This window comes from Aptenodytes forsteri, unplaced genomic scaffold, assembly GCF_000699145.1.
Source record: "Aptenodytes forsteri isolate BGI_AS27 unplaced genomic scaffold, ASM69914v1 Scaffold164, whole genome shotgun sequence".
Classification (NCBI taxonomy): domain Eukaryota; kingdom Metazoa; phylum Chordata; class Aves; order Sphenisciformes; family Spheniscidae; genus Aptenodytes; species Aptenodytes forsteri.
The window spans coordinates 2786430-2801686 of record NW_008795527.1 but is presented as its reverse complement, the minus strand read 5'-3'; the positions used below and the strand labels follow the sequence as shown (position 1 = coordinate 2801686).

The window sequence follows — 15257 nt, the reverse complement described above, 5'->3', positions numbered from 1 at the left end:
TTTTTTTTTTTTTTAAGTTTGTAGATGGGTTTTATTCTGTGGTTGTGTGTTTGTTTTCATGTCTGAGCATTGTCTTTTTTGGTGTTTGGTTGGTTGTTTTGTTGTGGTGTTTTTTGGGGTTTTTGTTTTGTTTTGTTTTTTTGGAAGATGGTGATGGATCCCCACATACTAAACTGTTAGTATAAGTTAACCTCCAACAGGCAGAAGAATGAATTTGGAGCATTAAGCTTTCGTTATTTGCCTTACTGTGTGGTGATGTACCTTATCCTTTTCTTTCCTTCTCTCTTATTTAAGGTTTATGATGCAGCAGTCAGATGGCTGAAGTATGATGAGCCAAATCGCCAGCCGTACATGGTTGATATTCTTGCTAAAGTCCGATTTCCTCTTATATCAAAGAACTTCTTAAGTAAAACAGTTCAGGCTGAACCACTTATTCAGGATAACCCAGAATGCCTTAAAATGGTGATCAGTAAGTTGACCTCTAGCAGAAATCTTTAATGTTCTGTATAATTAAAAAAATGCTGAGGAATTTTTGAAAATTGTTTGCTTTAAAATGCTCTGACAACATTTTCACAGTAAATTCATCTGACTGTATTCCCCTTAGGATGCTGCGTTTAGCTGAAGTTGGATTAGCAGATTATCATGTAAATAAACCCCAGCTTATGTAACAGAGTGTGACTTTCATTTCTTTTCTCCCAGCAAATACGTGAACTCCATGATAAGTAATGGAATGGAGATTTTATCAATGAGTCATTAGGGTAATTGGAAGTGTTAGTGTGCCTCTGGGACAGGCTAGTAACTTCAATATTGTTCATGTTCATAGGTGATTTAATAAAAGAAATATTTTATGTAAAATTTTGAAAATTATAAAGCTTCCCTAAGCAAATTAGAATGTTAAGCATATGTTGCGCTATTTTCATCTCTAATATATACTGACCGTTGAGCCTACAGACAGTTGAATTCTCAAGGTGCAGATGAGATAGGGAACAAGCTTCACTTTTGTTTTTAGACACCATTTGTGAAATTTTATCATGTAAGAAAGAAAAGCCTAGATGTTGATGAATATTCTGGAAGGAAATTTTTTAATTTTGGTAGTGGTTAACTAGTTGGCTTCATTTTAGTGTAGATGTAAAAAACAGTATGCAACTGTGTTCCTTCAGTCAAAGAGCAAGATTCAAATTAACCTATATATTGGTAAGTATTTGCTGACCATCGACATCTCAGTCATACTTGTGTGACACGGAGTTGGGTGCATTGTTTAAGAAATAAGGATTTTTGCCTGGCTTTAGTGGCTTGTAATGTCACTAATATTTTTGCGTTCTTTGGAATGTTTCTTAGGAGAATGCTTATTTTCTTATACCAATCGTAACTAATATTTTGCATTGTCAAGCTAAGAACAAAAGTGAGGGGTTTTCATGAGGTACAATATGCTAGAGATGCCTTCCTTATTAATCAGAAATTGGGGGGTGGTATGACAGGCATGGTTGACTCCTCATTGCATTCAAGTCCCTTCTTTTAATGTTAGTATTGTCCTCTTTAGGCTCCAAGTTCTGCCGGTCCTTTTCTTTGGGTTTGCTTCCTTTTGACTGTTCCAGTGCAACAAACTTAGTTGCTTGTTAATATTGGCTAAATGAGATGATCGATAAATTGGTATATAACGCAAGTCCATATCCATGTCCTGTTTTCAAATGGAGCAGGCAATTTGAAATAGGGTATAAATCTGGATGTATGCTCCCATCCTCGTGTGCTGCTGTGCATTCTTCCCTTTTAAGTCAAAGCTGTATAGGTGTAATGTAGAAACTTGGTTTCCCCTGTTTCCCTTCCTTCCCTCTCTCCCCCCATCTTTGCCTCTGAAACATCCCTTTCCATGTATGAGCTACACTGGATCTGCAACAGTTGTTGTCTTCCTTTCAGGTGGGATGCGATACCATCTACTTTCCCCAGAAGACAGAGAAGAGTTAGTGGAAGGTACACGGCCAAGAAGAAAAAAACATGATTATCGCATTGCTTTGTTTGGAGGCTCACAGCCCCAGTCCTGCAGATATTTTAATCCAAAGGTAATCGTTACCTCAGAATGCATTAAGATTCACTGTTTGTAATTTTACGTGTTTTATTTGCTGATGATATTAACTAAGACAAAATTATCTACAAAACAGTATTAGGAAGGATGTATTCCCTGCCTCTTGGGTATACAGTTGGAAGAGTATGGTTAATTAGGTATTTTCAAATCTGTGTACCTAGTTGTAATACTTCATTTTGAATAGAATGATTATGTGTTTGCTTATTGGCAACATTAGATATGGAGTTCTGATAAATCCACCTGAGCTGAGAATTGATTGGTATGTGCATCCCACAGCTGGAAATAAATAAAAGGTCACCGAAACATCAAGCAATCTGTTAGGAATATATGAAAGTCTGTATGCATGTGCATGCACATATGTGTTCAGAGAATAACTCAAAGCAATTTCTTTTTAGCACAAGTTAAATTATCGGCTCATATGTTAGTGTAGAACACAGTTTTAGAGTGCAAGGTGGTTTTTCAGTGCATTTATAATAAATATGTAACCACTTCTAAATCCCAATGGTTCACAATTTTGTTTGTTCTTAAGAGTAAGTAAGGAGAAGAATTGGGAGCCAAGTATTACACAGGTGGAAAAGAGTGAGTTTCTACAACAAAAAACTTAGAGATGGCCAATTTAGAGCAAGCAAGCAAGCTTTGCCTGAAATTTGTTTCCATGTTTCCTGAATAAAATCAAGCCACAGGAATGGTGTATATTTCAGCTATGCAGACTAGATGAGAGATGGTCTAGAAACATCAGCTGCATGCAGAAGGATTATCTATACTCTGTTTTACCAGGCAAGCACATGCAGTAATACAGAAAAAAAGTTGCTACATAAACATCAGGGCTCTCTAAGTTATGAGATTACATACATGTAATATTTTGTTGCAGAAATTCTGGTTGTTCTAACTTAGCATATTAAATGCTTGTTATAATTTCAGAGTTGTGTGTTATCTGTGTGAACTTTATAGTCAATGTGAGCCCTGTCAAATCTAATTCAGAATGAATGAGCCCTTGGGATGTGTTTTGAACTCATCATTCACATTCCCTTATGTAAGATAAAATTGAAGCCACCTTCTTTGAGCACCACTCAGGTCTGGGGGGGAAAAACCTACCAGCTTTGCTGACTTAGTTTGCGAGATATTTAATATGTATTTTTATTGGGAATTCCAAATTCCTAAATAATGACCACCTTTTTCCTTCATACACATACTCAAGTAAGATAAGGAGTACTCCAGCTGGGGGCAAGGAGGTGAGGGGAACAGAGCAGATAATTCTTTCCTTTCCAAGGTCTGAGTTGGGGAAGCCTTTGATCAGGGCATTCATCCTTTTCAAACAGTTACTTGTTTTTTGGCATTTTAACAAGTTGTAATTTACCCAGTATGCTCTGACCTTTCTTTTATTAAAAGGCAATCAGATGAAAGTTTCTTTCTCTTAATCTTCAATTACTTATGTTGAAACAAAGCTAATTTTAGGCAGGATGGAAACTAGCTTTGAGACTTATTGTCCCAGTCATTAATTGGCAATGGTATTATTATCAGCATAGCGTGCATGTGGTCTCTTTACCAACTTTACCTAACTGATAGGTTAAATTCCACAAGTGCCTAATGTCAGTGGTGGTCAGAACTCCAAAGATGGGGGTTGTTGCTTCATCACTCTTTATAAACTAATATAACCCCCCACAGTTGTCACCATGTATTTTCTGAAAACTTAATCTTGTTTGAAAAATGATAATCTCAGTGCATGCTGAGTGGGAGTGACAGGCAAAGACTTACAGCTAAAAGGAAAATTATGTATGTAGTTAGGTGATCTTCAGTCAGACCTAAACTATAATATTACAGAGAGATCTGTTCTGTGGACAAAAAGTCTTATCTATATAAGTCTACATAAAGCATAGGATAAAATAGCTTATTTTTTTCATAGACTATTTGTCCAGGCATAACACCAAAAAAGAATTGTGTTTGGAAGAAATTTTGCAGAACTGCCTCTTGATCAAGCTTTATGGCCTTGCATGTGGTTTAAGGGGGGGGCGGGGCAGGGAAGGAAAAGGAAAAAAGTGGGTAATCGGAGATCTTGATTCTAACAAGCATGTCTTCCTTGAATGTTTTCCTAGTGCTTATATGCTTTCTTGGGTATTCTTAGCTAGCCTGTCATGTCTTGTTGAATAGCTTTTACTTACTTCGTTTCCAACTCTAAGCTATTTAAAGGTCATTTTCTGGATGTTTTGCTTGATGAGTATCTGAGTTTGATCTTTAATTAACTGTGACAGTAGCTTCTTAAATTCAACAAACCAAGGATCCAGAACCCCTGTTGAATTAGCATCGTGTGCATGCAAAATAAGTGTGGGATGTAAGGCTCCAATGCTGCAAAGATTATATTGCATTTAACGCACTTTAATTAGTCTCATCAAAAGATGATGGGAGTGTCACAAAGCAGAGAATTAAGGTTGCGTATGTACTTTTGCAAGGTTAGGACCTTGGGAAAGAAAATTTTGTCTGTTGAACTGATTGAATAGTGACCTAGTCCTTTCACTTTTGATTTTAATTAAATTCAGTAATTTAATTGAATTCTTATGTCAGCTAAAGAAACAGTTCAAAACAAAGGTTATGTTTTTCCTGAAAATATTTTCTCAGTTGTGATATAAATGTCAATAATTCTAACACTATAAAACTAGTGCAAAAAATTTTAATTTTCACTGATTGCTTTGCACACAAAATTAGTCTCTAATGCTGATCTTCATTTCCTTGTTGTCAAAAAGGGTTCTTTAAATAAGAATGGATTGGATACTGTGTGTTATTTGTTGAGACTGTTAGCAGTATTACTTTAAGTCTCTATTTGTTGTCTTTGTTGCACTGTAACTGATATTTCTATTGATGCATGTACTTCATCAAGAGAGCGAAATGATGCAACAGGACAGATGCAGACGGGCATAAAACTTGTGGAGCAATCTGGCACTATATTTAATAGAGATGTTTGCTTTCAGAATACTACTAGAAATCCTAGATGTCCTATTAACAGTGGTGGGAAGCATTTTCTTGTTGAATTTTCCACAGAATATTTAAAAAAGGCTTTTTTTTTTGTCCAGGTTGGGAATAAAATACATTTTGTTTTGTTTTATGAATTCTTGATAAAAATTTACACATGACTTTATGGGATTTTGAGGCAGCAATATGCTTATTGTTTTGAAATTGCTGTCTCTAGTGATCAGAAATGGCTGGAAGTTTTAACTTTTCAACAGTGCAAAATCCAGCAATGACAAGTAAAAAGTAACATGCCCGGCAACGCTATTTCTTGATGATTAAGGGAACCAGTATACCTTTTATGAGGAGATAGAGCTGTAGTCAATAAGCTATTAGTGGGGAGGTTGTTCATATTAGGCATGTCTGCTGTTTTCCCTGACAAACTTGGAAGAGGATGTATCAACTGAAAATGAGGGAAAAGTCTTAAACAAAAGGAGGTGCTTCTTCACATGGCCCGTAATTACATGTGCCATTCTTGTCACAGGGTCTTGTGGCTGCTAGTTCAGATAGTAGTTTTAATAAGTGATTAAATAAGTTCCTGAAGGCGAAAAAAGCCTTTCAAAAACTACTAAATACAAAGGTACAGCTTCTGCCTCTGGTGTCCTGCATCACAATTTGTTGAAAACAAAGATCAGCAGGGAAAATGTCACCATATACCTATCTTGGTCTTTCTTTCCCTACTCAGCCCCCCAAAGATGAGGCTTGCCACTGCCCAGGGCTGTGTGGATCTTCACTGTGGCATAAAGCAACTCTTGTGCATAATTCTTAAATGCGTAAAATGCATAAATTTAAATCAGTTCTACGTGGTGCAGGTTAACGCTGAAGAGCATTACAAGAGAATGACCTAAACTGCCTCCTGCTGAAAGAGGAGGATACTGCTGAGTATGCTCAGGTTATGGCTTTTCATTTGATAAAGGTGTGGATGAAATGGTAGCTATGAACTGAAGCCATAAAAGTGGGTCAGATCACAGCCCTTTGTAACAGTAAAGGAAAAAAACAGGATTTTTTGTAAAATTGCCGGAAGTTTGAACTAGAAAATATGTTGATCTTGCACAATGCACTAAGACATTTTCTTAAGATTTATGCAGCTATTTATTTTGCCATGCTGTAGTATGGCTTTCCTTTCTAGGATGCCCCAGGACCTGTTTCTCACCATAAAGGGCCACATGCACCTGCCAGCTCTTCTTGATATGGGGGATGCTACAAGAAAAGATTGTAAGATGTTTTGGACTATAACATGCTCTGCCTCTCTTTCTTTGAACCCCCATGTAGGAGTCGCTGTTCTTCCTCATTGACCAAGGTGTTTGAAGTATGTCCTTGCTAAGAAAATGTAATGATGTAATGTCTTGTGTGAACCATTACAATGAAGGTCATTCAGCAGGTTGAGCTAGACCATCCTGAGGCAGCACAGATAAGAGTTAAGGTCCCATACTTTCCTGTTCAGTATAGGACACAAGCTATGCTCATGGAATATGTGAGATGCTATTACTCAAGAAGTGTTTCTTGTGCTGTATGCTATCCTGGTCTGCCATCAGTTGCTGAGTTTGGTGTTCTCAAGGCTTTGGGTAGTGTTACTGCCCATATTTGATACTCGCTGATTTTGCCAATCCATGCAAAATCAGTTTCTAGGCAACATGACTGCTAGTATTTGTGATGGAGCATTACCCTATTTCTCATGCTATCAATTGTGGATAGCTATAGATCATTTGTGTTCTGTAAATTCTGTAAATAAGCTTCTAGTTGTCATGGTAATAAAGTATGTATCAGAGCTTTTTAACTGAGTTGCTTGTCAATTTGGATATTATCTTCTCCTTTTCCATCGCCTTTGTTTGGTACATTGTGTATTTTTTTTTTTTTTTAGAAAGAATCTGTTACTATATGTAAGATGTCTTTTTCCATTCCTATAAAAGAAAATGCAATCCTACTTTATTGATCACATGTATTGTTTCTGACATGATAGCAGCAGGAGGTCAATTCTGTTGGAAAAAAAAAATATCTGTTTTTCAGGAAGGCTGTACTGGGTGCACACAGGGAATGAGGAAATAGAAATTCATAATGTCATGGTTCATTGCAGCTAACTATGTCTGTGTCTAAGAGAATTTTTCAAGAGTACGCCTGAGGAGTATTCTTCAATAAACAGTATTCATGTTTGTTTTGAAAAGGAACTTTAAAACTGACCATATCTAAATCTCTATGAAAAGCTCTGTTTGAAAAACACTCGCTGTGCAGGTAAGTGTTATAATCTATTAGACATTACCTGTTCTTTGTAATGCAGGATTACAGCTGGACAGACATCCGATGTCCCTTTGAAAAGCGCAGGGATGCAGCTTGTGTCTTCTGGGACAACGTAGTTTATATTTTGGGTGGTTCCCAGCTCTTCCCTATAAAGCGAATGGACTGCTACAATGTGGTGAAGGATAGCTGGTATTCCAAGCTAGGACCTCCAACACCTCGAGATAGCCTTGCAGCCTGTGCTGCTGAGGGCAAAATTTATACATCTGGTGGTTCAGAAGTGGGTAAGACACTAAAAATCTTTAAAACAAACCAAAAAAAAGCACAAACAAACATACCTGGAAATTTTTCTGGTTTTTGCATGACTCTGTTGAAAAGAAACTGCACGTTGCCATGTTAGCCTAATGAGTTTATTTTCCCATATTTAGGATTTTATCCTCCCCACAATCCAACAATCTGTTGTGTTTTTAAAATGGTTTCACTGATTGAAATGACGAATATTTACATTGACTAGAGTATAACGTACACTGCAACTCTTAAGAGTCAACTAGGGACAAGCAAATCTATTTTGCGAGTCCCGCTCTGCTCTTAGCTAGCTTCTATAAATCACAGAACTCAGTGTGGTTTAAAATTTTCTGCGATGCATGGCCAGAATAGCTGTGTTTTGACAATGGCATTCCTTGTATACAACATGTTGGGCCTAATGAGGTTTTTTTAAGGGGGAAAAAAAAAGGGTGAAAAAAAGCTTTTGAAACTCTTGCTTTTGGTGGTGAAATCATACCTGGCCCTGTGAAAGAATTTGTCCAATTTTTCTGTCAAATGACAGAAGTTATCTTCTGTTAGTTTGTTATTCTGTTGGTTTGCTTCAGTAAACTACTTTCTTTAGATGTTATTACTCATCATCGTAAAAAAAATTAAGACCTTTGGGGTTTCTCTCCCCAAGAAACCTAGTGGGTGACGTGTTACAGCAACATTTTAAAACTTATTTTTTCTAAATCCAATACATCGTCAGCAAACCAAAAGTTGGAATGTAGGTATGCTATATCCATAAAAAATATAGAGCTTTAAAAAAAGCTGTGTTCTGGGGAAAAGAAAAAAAAGAAAGGGGGAAAAGAAAAAGAAAACCCTACAGCCAGAGAGAAATTTTCTAGTAGATCCTTTTGAGTTCTGCCTTGCTGCAGAGGGAGGTGAGCAGAGAAAAAAAGGTCATAATCGGTGCTTAACATTGATAAGTCACTTCATGGGAAGTTGTGACATTTAGGTAATGTTGCCTGACTTCTGAAATATTTTAAGAGGTCTAATGTAGCAGCAGATTAGGCAGTTCCTAGCCGCCACCTAGTGTGGTAAATGTGAAATAGCACCTTTCCCATTACTTGAAATAGGCTTAACTAAGGCTGCATTGGGAAACTTGGAACATCTCGCAAATCTTCCTAGTTTCCCATATGTCAGTTCATGAAGGGAGTATGATACAAACTTTGATTGTATAGTTTATTTTCTAATACATTGTAATTAGTTAATACAACTGTAATTGAAATTTTAATTTAGGAGTTTTCATTTAAATCTACCCTCACATTACTGCACAGTTTCACTCTGCTTTCCATAAATATTATTCAAGACAGAATAGTAAAAGCTGAAAATTAATAAGGGAGTTTCTTTTGCCTGTACTTTTTTCTTCTTTGGAATCCAGTGAACACTGCTTGTTTGGAAAAGTCTATCCTGAATCTAGTATTTTCTAATTTGGAGCAGGCAATTATGTGAAACCGTTAATCAGAGAAAATGCTGCAGTGTGTTTAGCTGTAGAGAAATCTGCAAATTGCATGCTTTTTGCATTGATTGAAGAGTTTGGAAAACAAATTACTGTGCCAGTCCATTACAGAAAACAGGGCTCGTTTTCCCCTTTTTGAATTGATGGGAGTGCTGTTTTATTTGCGATGGCTAGCAGAGTTTGAAATCTAAACATACTAAATTCTTCCACTATATTTAGGTGCAGGAAAAATATTTAACATTATACTGACAGCATACTGAAAATGGAAGCTTTTACCTTTTTTAAAAAAGACATTAAAGACAGTTCTGCGGTATTTCCCATGGATGAGAATTTCTACAACTTCAAAGCAATAAGGATGTGTATTTACATCAAGGAAAAAAAATGTCTCACTATACAGTTCTTCGTGATATTGAGAATTACATGGTAGGAGTAAACAAACACACAGTTTATAGAAGTCTGCTCCTGTATTTTGGGTCTGGAAACGTAGCACTGTTTTGAGGGTTCAAATCCCCAGCTGGTAGTGAGTGCTGCTAGTGCGACACACTTAATTTTTAGTAGTAGAAAGCCAAGGAAAAAGAGGCACAGGAAAAGGCACCTTTAACTGTTTTAAGTGAATATATCTATTGAAACAAAGGGGAGAAGTATCCTGGGTCTTTTCTGAGAAAGTTGTATCCAGCCTTCTCTGCTTTGGCTATGGTTCAGCTAGTTACCTGAGCACAAGTCTTTAAGCTCCTATCTATCTTCATTAGAAAAACTGCTTTTGACTTCAATAATAGTTTTATTAGCCCTTGAGGAAGGCGTACACAGACCTTGCACTTCCAGAAAATAAGTATCTGCCAGTCCCCAGGAAAAAAGTAAAATGGTGAGGGGTAGCTGTCTTGCGGTTGCTAATAATTCAGGGGTATGTTATAACATAATCAAGCTGTCTAATTCCAAAGGCAACAAGTATTCTGGGAATTGGGCAAGTCGCATTGCTTAGAGAGAAAAGACAAGACTCATGTGAATCTGTACTAAGTTTGCAAAGCTGGTTTCATCTTCACATCTGAAAGTTCAATATATTTCCAAGTAGTGAGAGTAGCATGAGATGATGACAATATGATTGGTAATATATACATCTCTGTTCAGTGTTTATTCCCCCCCTAAAAAAAAATAGAATATCCTCATTTGTTTTTGTTTTTAAACACAAATAGCAATTTTATAAACTTACTTGCATATTTTGGAACAAAAGAGTCAAAAGAATTACAAGTATGTACTCTCTGAATAGTCCCAAGTTTCAAGTTGGTTAGTTCTGCTTGTGGAGGTGGGAAAGCAGGTTTCCCTTATCAGCTAACAAATAAAGCATCAATTTGATAATTACTGTTAGACTCTTCTCTTGAAAGACAACCATAAAAATTAATGCCGCTTTGGTGGGTTTCTATTTTTTTAAGGAAATTCTGCACTGTATTTATTTGAATGCTATGACACAAGAACAGAAAGCTGGCACACAAAGCCCAGCATGCTGACTCAGCGATGCAGCCATGGAATGGTAGAGGCGAATGGTCTCATTTATGTATGTGGAGGAAGCTTGGGAAACAATGTTTCTGGAAGAGTCCTAAATTCCTGTGAAGTTTATGATCCAGCCACTGAAACGTAAGTATTGTATCAATTTTGATTATTTTCGGTGACTTGTGGCTTTGCTCACTCTGTAAATAACTGAAGTACAGATGAATAGGAAGAATTGTATGTGGTAAGGAATTTTCCCGAGTTAAGCAGTAATAAATCAGTTATTTGTAGTTTTACTTCAAAGGCAGTTTTTCTTCAGCAGCTTTCTTCTGTATTTCATTTTCCTAATGCTAGGTTTTATTTACATATTTTATACTCATTTTCTGGTAACTAAATAGTGAGTTTTCCTGTTTTGTTTGGTTTTCTTTTTCCCCAGGTGGACTGAGCTGTGTCCAATGATTGAAGCCAGGAAGAATCATGGGCTGGTGTTTGTAAAGGACAAAATATTTGCTGTGGGTGGACAAAATGGCTTAGGTACTTTAATTCTATTAATTCTCTAGCTGGTCACACAAGGTTTCATGGGGGCCTTTTTTCTTTTGCGAAGAACTCATTCTACTCTTTTCAGCTGAAAAACTTTGAGCAGTAGCATAAAACGTGCTATTGTTGTCACGTCACTGTTGCCTTCCTTCTTTCACCTCCCTACTTCACAGTATCTTATTTTTCAAACTTTTACTAATGACAGTACTGTAAAATTCAGATATGCACCCATACTGTAGCCCAGTTCTGCAGTATTTAATATGGCTAAACCAGTCATCTGAGAAAAGATAATCTTTTTTTTTTAGTTATTCATTATGTATTTTGAGACGTTTTAGCATTCTTTTGAGAGACAGGTAAAGGTGTAGCCACTATTTTAGGAACTTCAGTCTAAAGACTTAAAGCTAGTCAGCTATTTTAAAGCGGTGAAAAAGCAAGAACTCTTTCGACTGCCCTAGTTTTGAAATATGACTTCCTGTCATGGGCAGGTCATTTATGATCTGCCTATCCCCTTGTCTTTAAATCTAGAAGAATAATAATAGTTTATTTCCCAGGACTGAATTTTAATTACACAGGGTTTCTGAAGTGCTTTTCAAAATGAAAAATTTTCAGCTATGAGGTTTAGTAATCACTATTTATAGTAATTGGAATATTTGATTTCAGGTTAATGCTATTTTAGAATATAGCTTGTATTTTAATTAGCTACTAAAACTATTCCAGCATGATTGATTTCTAATGCAAAAATACCAGTAGATGCATTTTTTGCGCAAACATTTTATCAATCAGCTACAGCCAGAGCTGCCATCTTGCAAAATGTTAATGTATTTACTGAATGCTCACTTTAGAAAAGTGTACTATTGAACCAATAAGTTAAAGTATTATTTTGCTGTTCATATTCTGTAGCCTGACTGATTAATTGTTCTTATTGTAATATAATGGGGAAGAGTTATGTCTGGGGTGAAATATTCGTACCCCTTAACGTTTATATAAAGGTTTCTTAATCTCTCAGTCATTCAGGACTGGAAGTGAAAACTCTGACTCATATTACAGTTGTTAAACAGGGATAACAGGATGTTTGTAGATATTGTAAAGTGTAATTACTAGCCTATTTCCTAAAGAAAAAACAAAGTCTACCCTTCTCTAATAACTCTTGATTCCCTTGGCCCTTTTCAAAGGGACTTAGGCTTTTAAACTTCAATGATTTTAATTTCATAATGAAGAGAGACATCCTCTATCAGTAAATGACCCAATTTAGGTAAAGGTACTGGTGACCCCTTTAGAATAAAATGCCCTCGCTATAGGGAAGTTTCAGGTGGATTGCTGAGTTTTAGTCACTAGCCACAAATCCGTAAGAAATTTGGCGGTTAGTTCTTCTGCTCATGAAGTAACGTGTTAGAATCTCTAGAAAGCATATAATGTGAAATTTGTTACAACACATCTCACTTTCAGTCTCCTTTTTACTTTTCTCTGTTTCTGTATTTATAAAAGGGTAAACCACTAGTTTAGAAACCTGTGGCCTTTTTTCAAGGTTTTTTTTTTTTTTTACTCTAGGTTTTATGTTTTAATCTAAACCTTGAAAATAAAGACTAAGTTTAATGAAGCATTTGTATGCTCTAGTTCAGTCCGTACGGTATAATGTAATAAGCAGTTATCTATTTCATTGCTTTGTAGGTGGCCTTGATAATGTAGAATATTATGATATCAAGATGAATGAATGGAAGATGGTGTCTCCAATGCCATGGAAAGGTGTAACAGTGAAGTGTGCTGCTGTGGGATCTATAGTCTATGTCCTGGCTGGTTTTCAGGGTGTTGGTCGATTAGGGCACATTCTTGAATATAATACTGAAACAGACAAGTGGATAGCCAACTCCAAAGTCCGTGCTTTCCCAGTGACAAGTTGTTTAATCTGTGTTGTAGACACTTGTGGGGCAAATGAAGAAACTTTAGAGACCTGAAGACCTGTAGGAGATGCTGAGACATTCTTCAAGGACTTGGGGAAAGATGGCTGTTGGTGCTTTGCTTCCATGTTTTACTGAATCTTGTTAAACTGAGTAATAGGAAAACCTGAGATGCAGTCTTTAAATTTGTATATACAACATACTGTATAACATGGATTTTGTCATGCCCATTTTCTTGTCTGTTTTAAGAGATGGGGATGTGTTTTGAGAATCCACTTACCTAGCTGAGATCGTATGGCATCTTCCTTTAAAAGGACTCTGTGTGTGGCCTTGTCAAAATAGACCCAATCCAATTATTTAGAAGAACTCAAAGCATTTGATGAAGATAAGATTTCTGGTTAAATGACATTTTACCAAGCTCAGTTGCAGAGATTCTTCATTTAATAAAGGTGAGTAAATGCAGCTTGGGTCATGAGAAATATGAGCAAAAAATTTTCTCATTTATACCTACCTGCAGAAATCTTACTAGGATGCAGTGGAGATTTTTCCTCAGGAAAGACCAAGGACAGCAGTATAATAAAGATCCCCATGGTGAATGGGGGTAGGTTATACAGCTCTCTAGATTATGATAGCTGCCCTCTTCCAGTGACTTTCTTCCATCATTTGCATGACTGCATATCAATTTTTAAAGTTAGGCCATATATATAGATTAGAGAAACACTTTGCTAATGACATCTTTGGCATTTTGGGGAGCTTTCACAGAAAGACTTTTTTTTTATTATACTGAGGTAGGGGGATGGTGGGGGAAGTCCACAATAATTGTGCACTATAATTAGCAAGTTGGAAACTTGGGATTCATTTTCAGTGTATCTTCCCAGGCATCAGACTGTACATACTGTGGATGCCAAACCATTAGCAAAGATGGGAATAGGAATGGGAAAGCAAAGTCAATACAACAAATGTATTGATTTTCTTCTTGAAAATGACTGTTTTTTTTTAAATGACCTGAACCAAGTCATTAAAGATACTTTATAGAAGTCTTCTAAAGTTGCACATGGTTATTAATCTCTGGTTTATAAGCATATAGTTCTATAAATGTTTCCAGCCAACATGATAGTAAATTTCTTCCAGTGTAGAAGTTCAGCTTGTCAAGCTATTGGTGTCAATACTGTGTACATCTTCCAACTTCTGGAAAACTATACAAATGATGTATGTATGTCTGTCCTGCTCCCATGCTAGTTTATTAATATCTTCATCCTAATTTTGTCACCTCTCTTCTAACTTGCTGATTTTTTCAGATCTGTTTCTATGAGACTATCGAGTTAACTTAAAAAGTTGGTGCTTGCCTACCTGTACCTCGTGCATCACTGGTGGTGTGGATTTTTAGTCTGTTTTATTTCTGAAGATCCTCCAAGTTCTCATAAGTAGTATAAATTCCAGTTTTCAAAGTCAGTGCTTCTTTGTAGACTTCCTCCTGGTTTTCTTCCTCAACCTAACAACTCTGCATGTACAGAAAGCAGTAGATGCACTCACGGGCTTAATAGCGGTTCCTGCAATTCAGTTCTTTATTCAGGAGTAATTGAATGCTATAAAACTTTTTTTTTTTCCTGTTCCCCCTTGCCTTTCCCTTTTTCTGAGCCACGAAACAAATGTCATTTGTGTCTCCGATCCTTAATTCTAAAATACTGTAAAAACTGGAGTGAACTGTGCACTTTTCAGGTTGTACAGACTGTTTGGGGGGTTTTTTGTATCTGCTTTTAAAATTTTTCTAACTTTATTTTCAAGGGGTTAATAATTCTTTCTAAGCTACTGAAAAACTTGTAAGTATGAAGAAGGAAAGGACGCACGAGAAGTAGCTTGTCATCACCGGCCATCTTCTCCAAGTGGCTCTCCTCATGGCAGGGCTGTCAGCTACTCCTCAAACCTGTCTACGCTTTCTTACGGCTCAACCCTTGTGCCAAGTGATGATGCTCATGTTTGTGTACACCTGGTAGTTTTGGTTTGTTGGTTTTGATTTTTTTTTTCCCCCTCGACTTTTACCTTGCCCCGTGCCCCGGCCCATAGGCTCGGACATCTTGTTGAGACCCGGTTCAGTACCTGAGTTGGAAACGGTCCGGACGGCGATACTCCTCTTTCCCCGGCCCTGCCGTGCGTGGCGACGCGTACTGATACAGCTCACGGGGTGACAGCCTGCCGTCAGACATGCTCTCCTCACCCCTGTGGCGCAAGGGAGCGGGAGCCCCCGCCCCAGGCCCGCACGGAACAA

General features: G+C 37.0%; 1 protein-coding gene across 1 annotated transcript in view; it reads left to right on the top strand.

The window, feature by feature from the left end:
* The window catches only part of KLHL7 (kelch like family member 7), a 27895-nt gene extending 13858 nt beyond the window's left edge, over positions 1 to 14037 (top strand). The window contains exons 5-10 of the mRNA XM_009282050.1: positions 295 to 469; positions 1915 to 2057; positions 7356 to 7596; positions 10505 to 10706; positions 10996 to 11093; positions 12765 to 14037. Of these exons, the coding sequence (XP_009280325.1) occupies positions 295 to 469; positions 1915 to 2057; positions 7356 to 7596; positions 10505 to 10706; positions 10996 to 11093; positions 12765 to 13048 (1143 nt within the window). The 3' untranslated portion in view covers positions 13049 to 14037. The remainder of the gene's footprint in view (positions 1 to 294; positions 470 to 1914; positions 2058 to 7355; positions 7597 to 10504; positions 10707 to 10995; positions 11094 to 12764) is intronic.
* The last annotated feature ends 1220 nt before the right edge of the window (positions 14038 to 15257 follow it).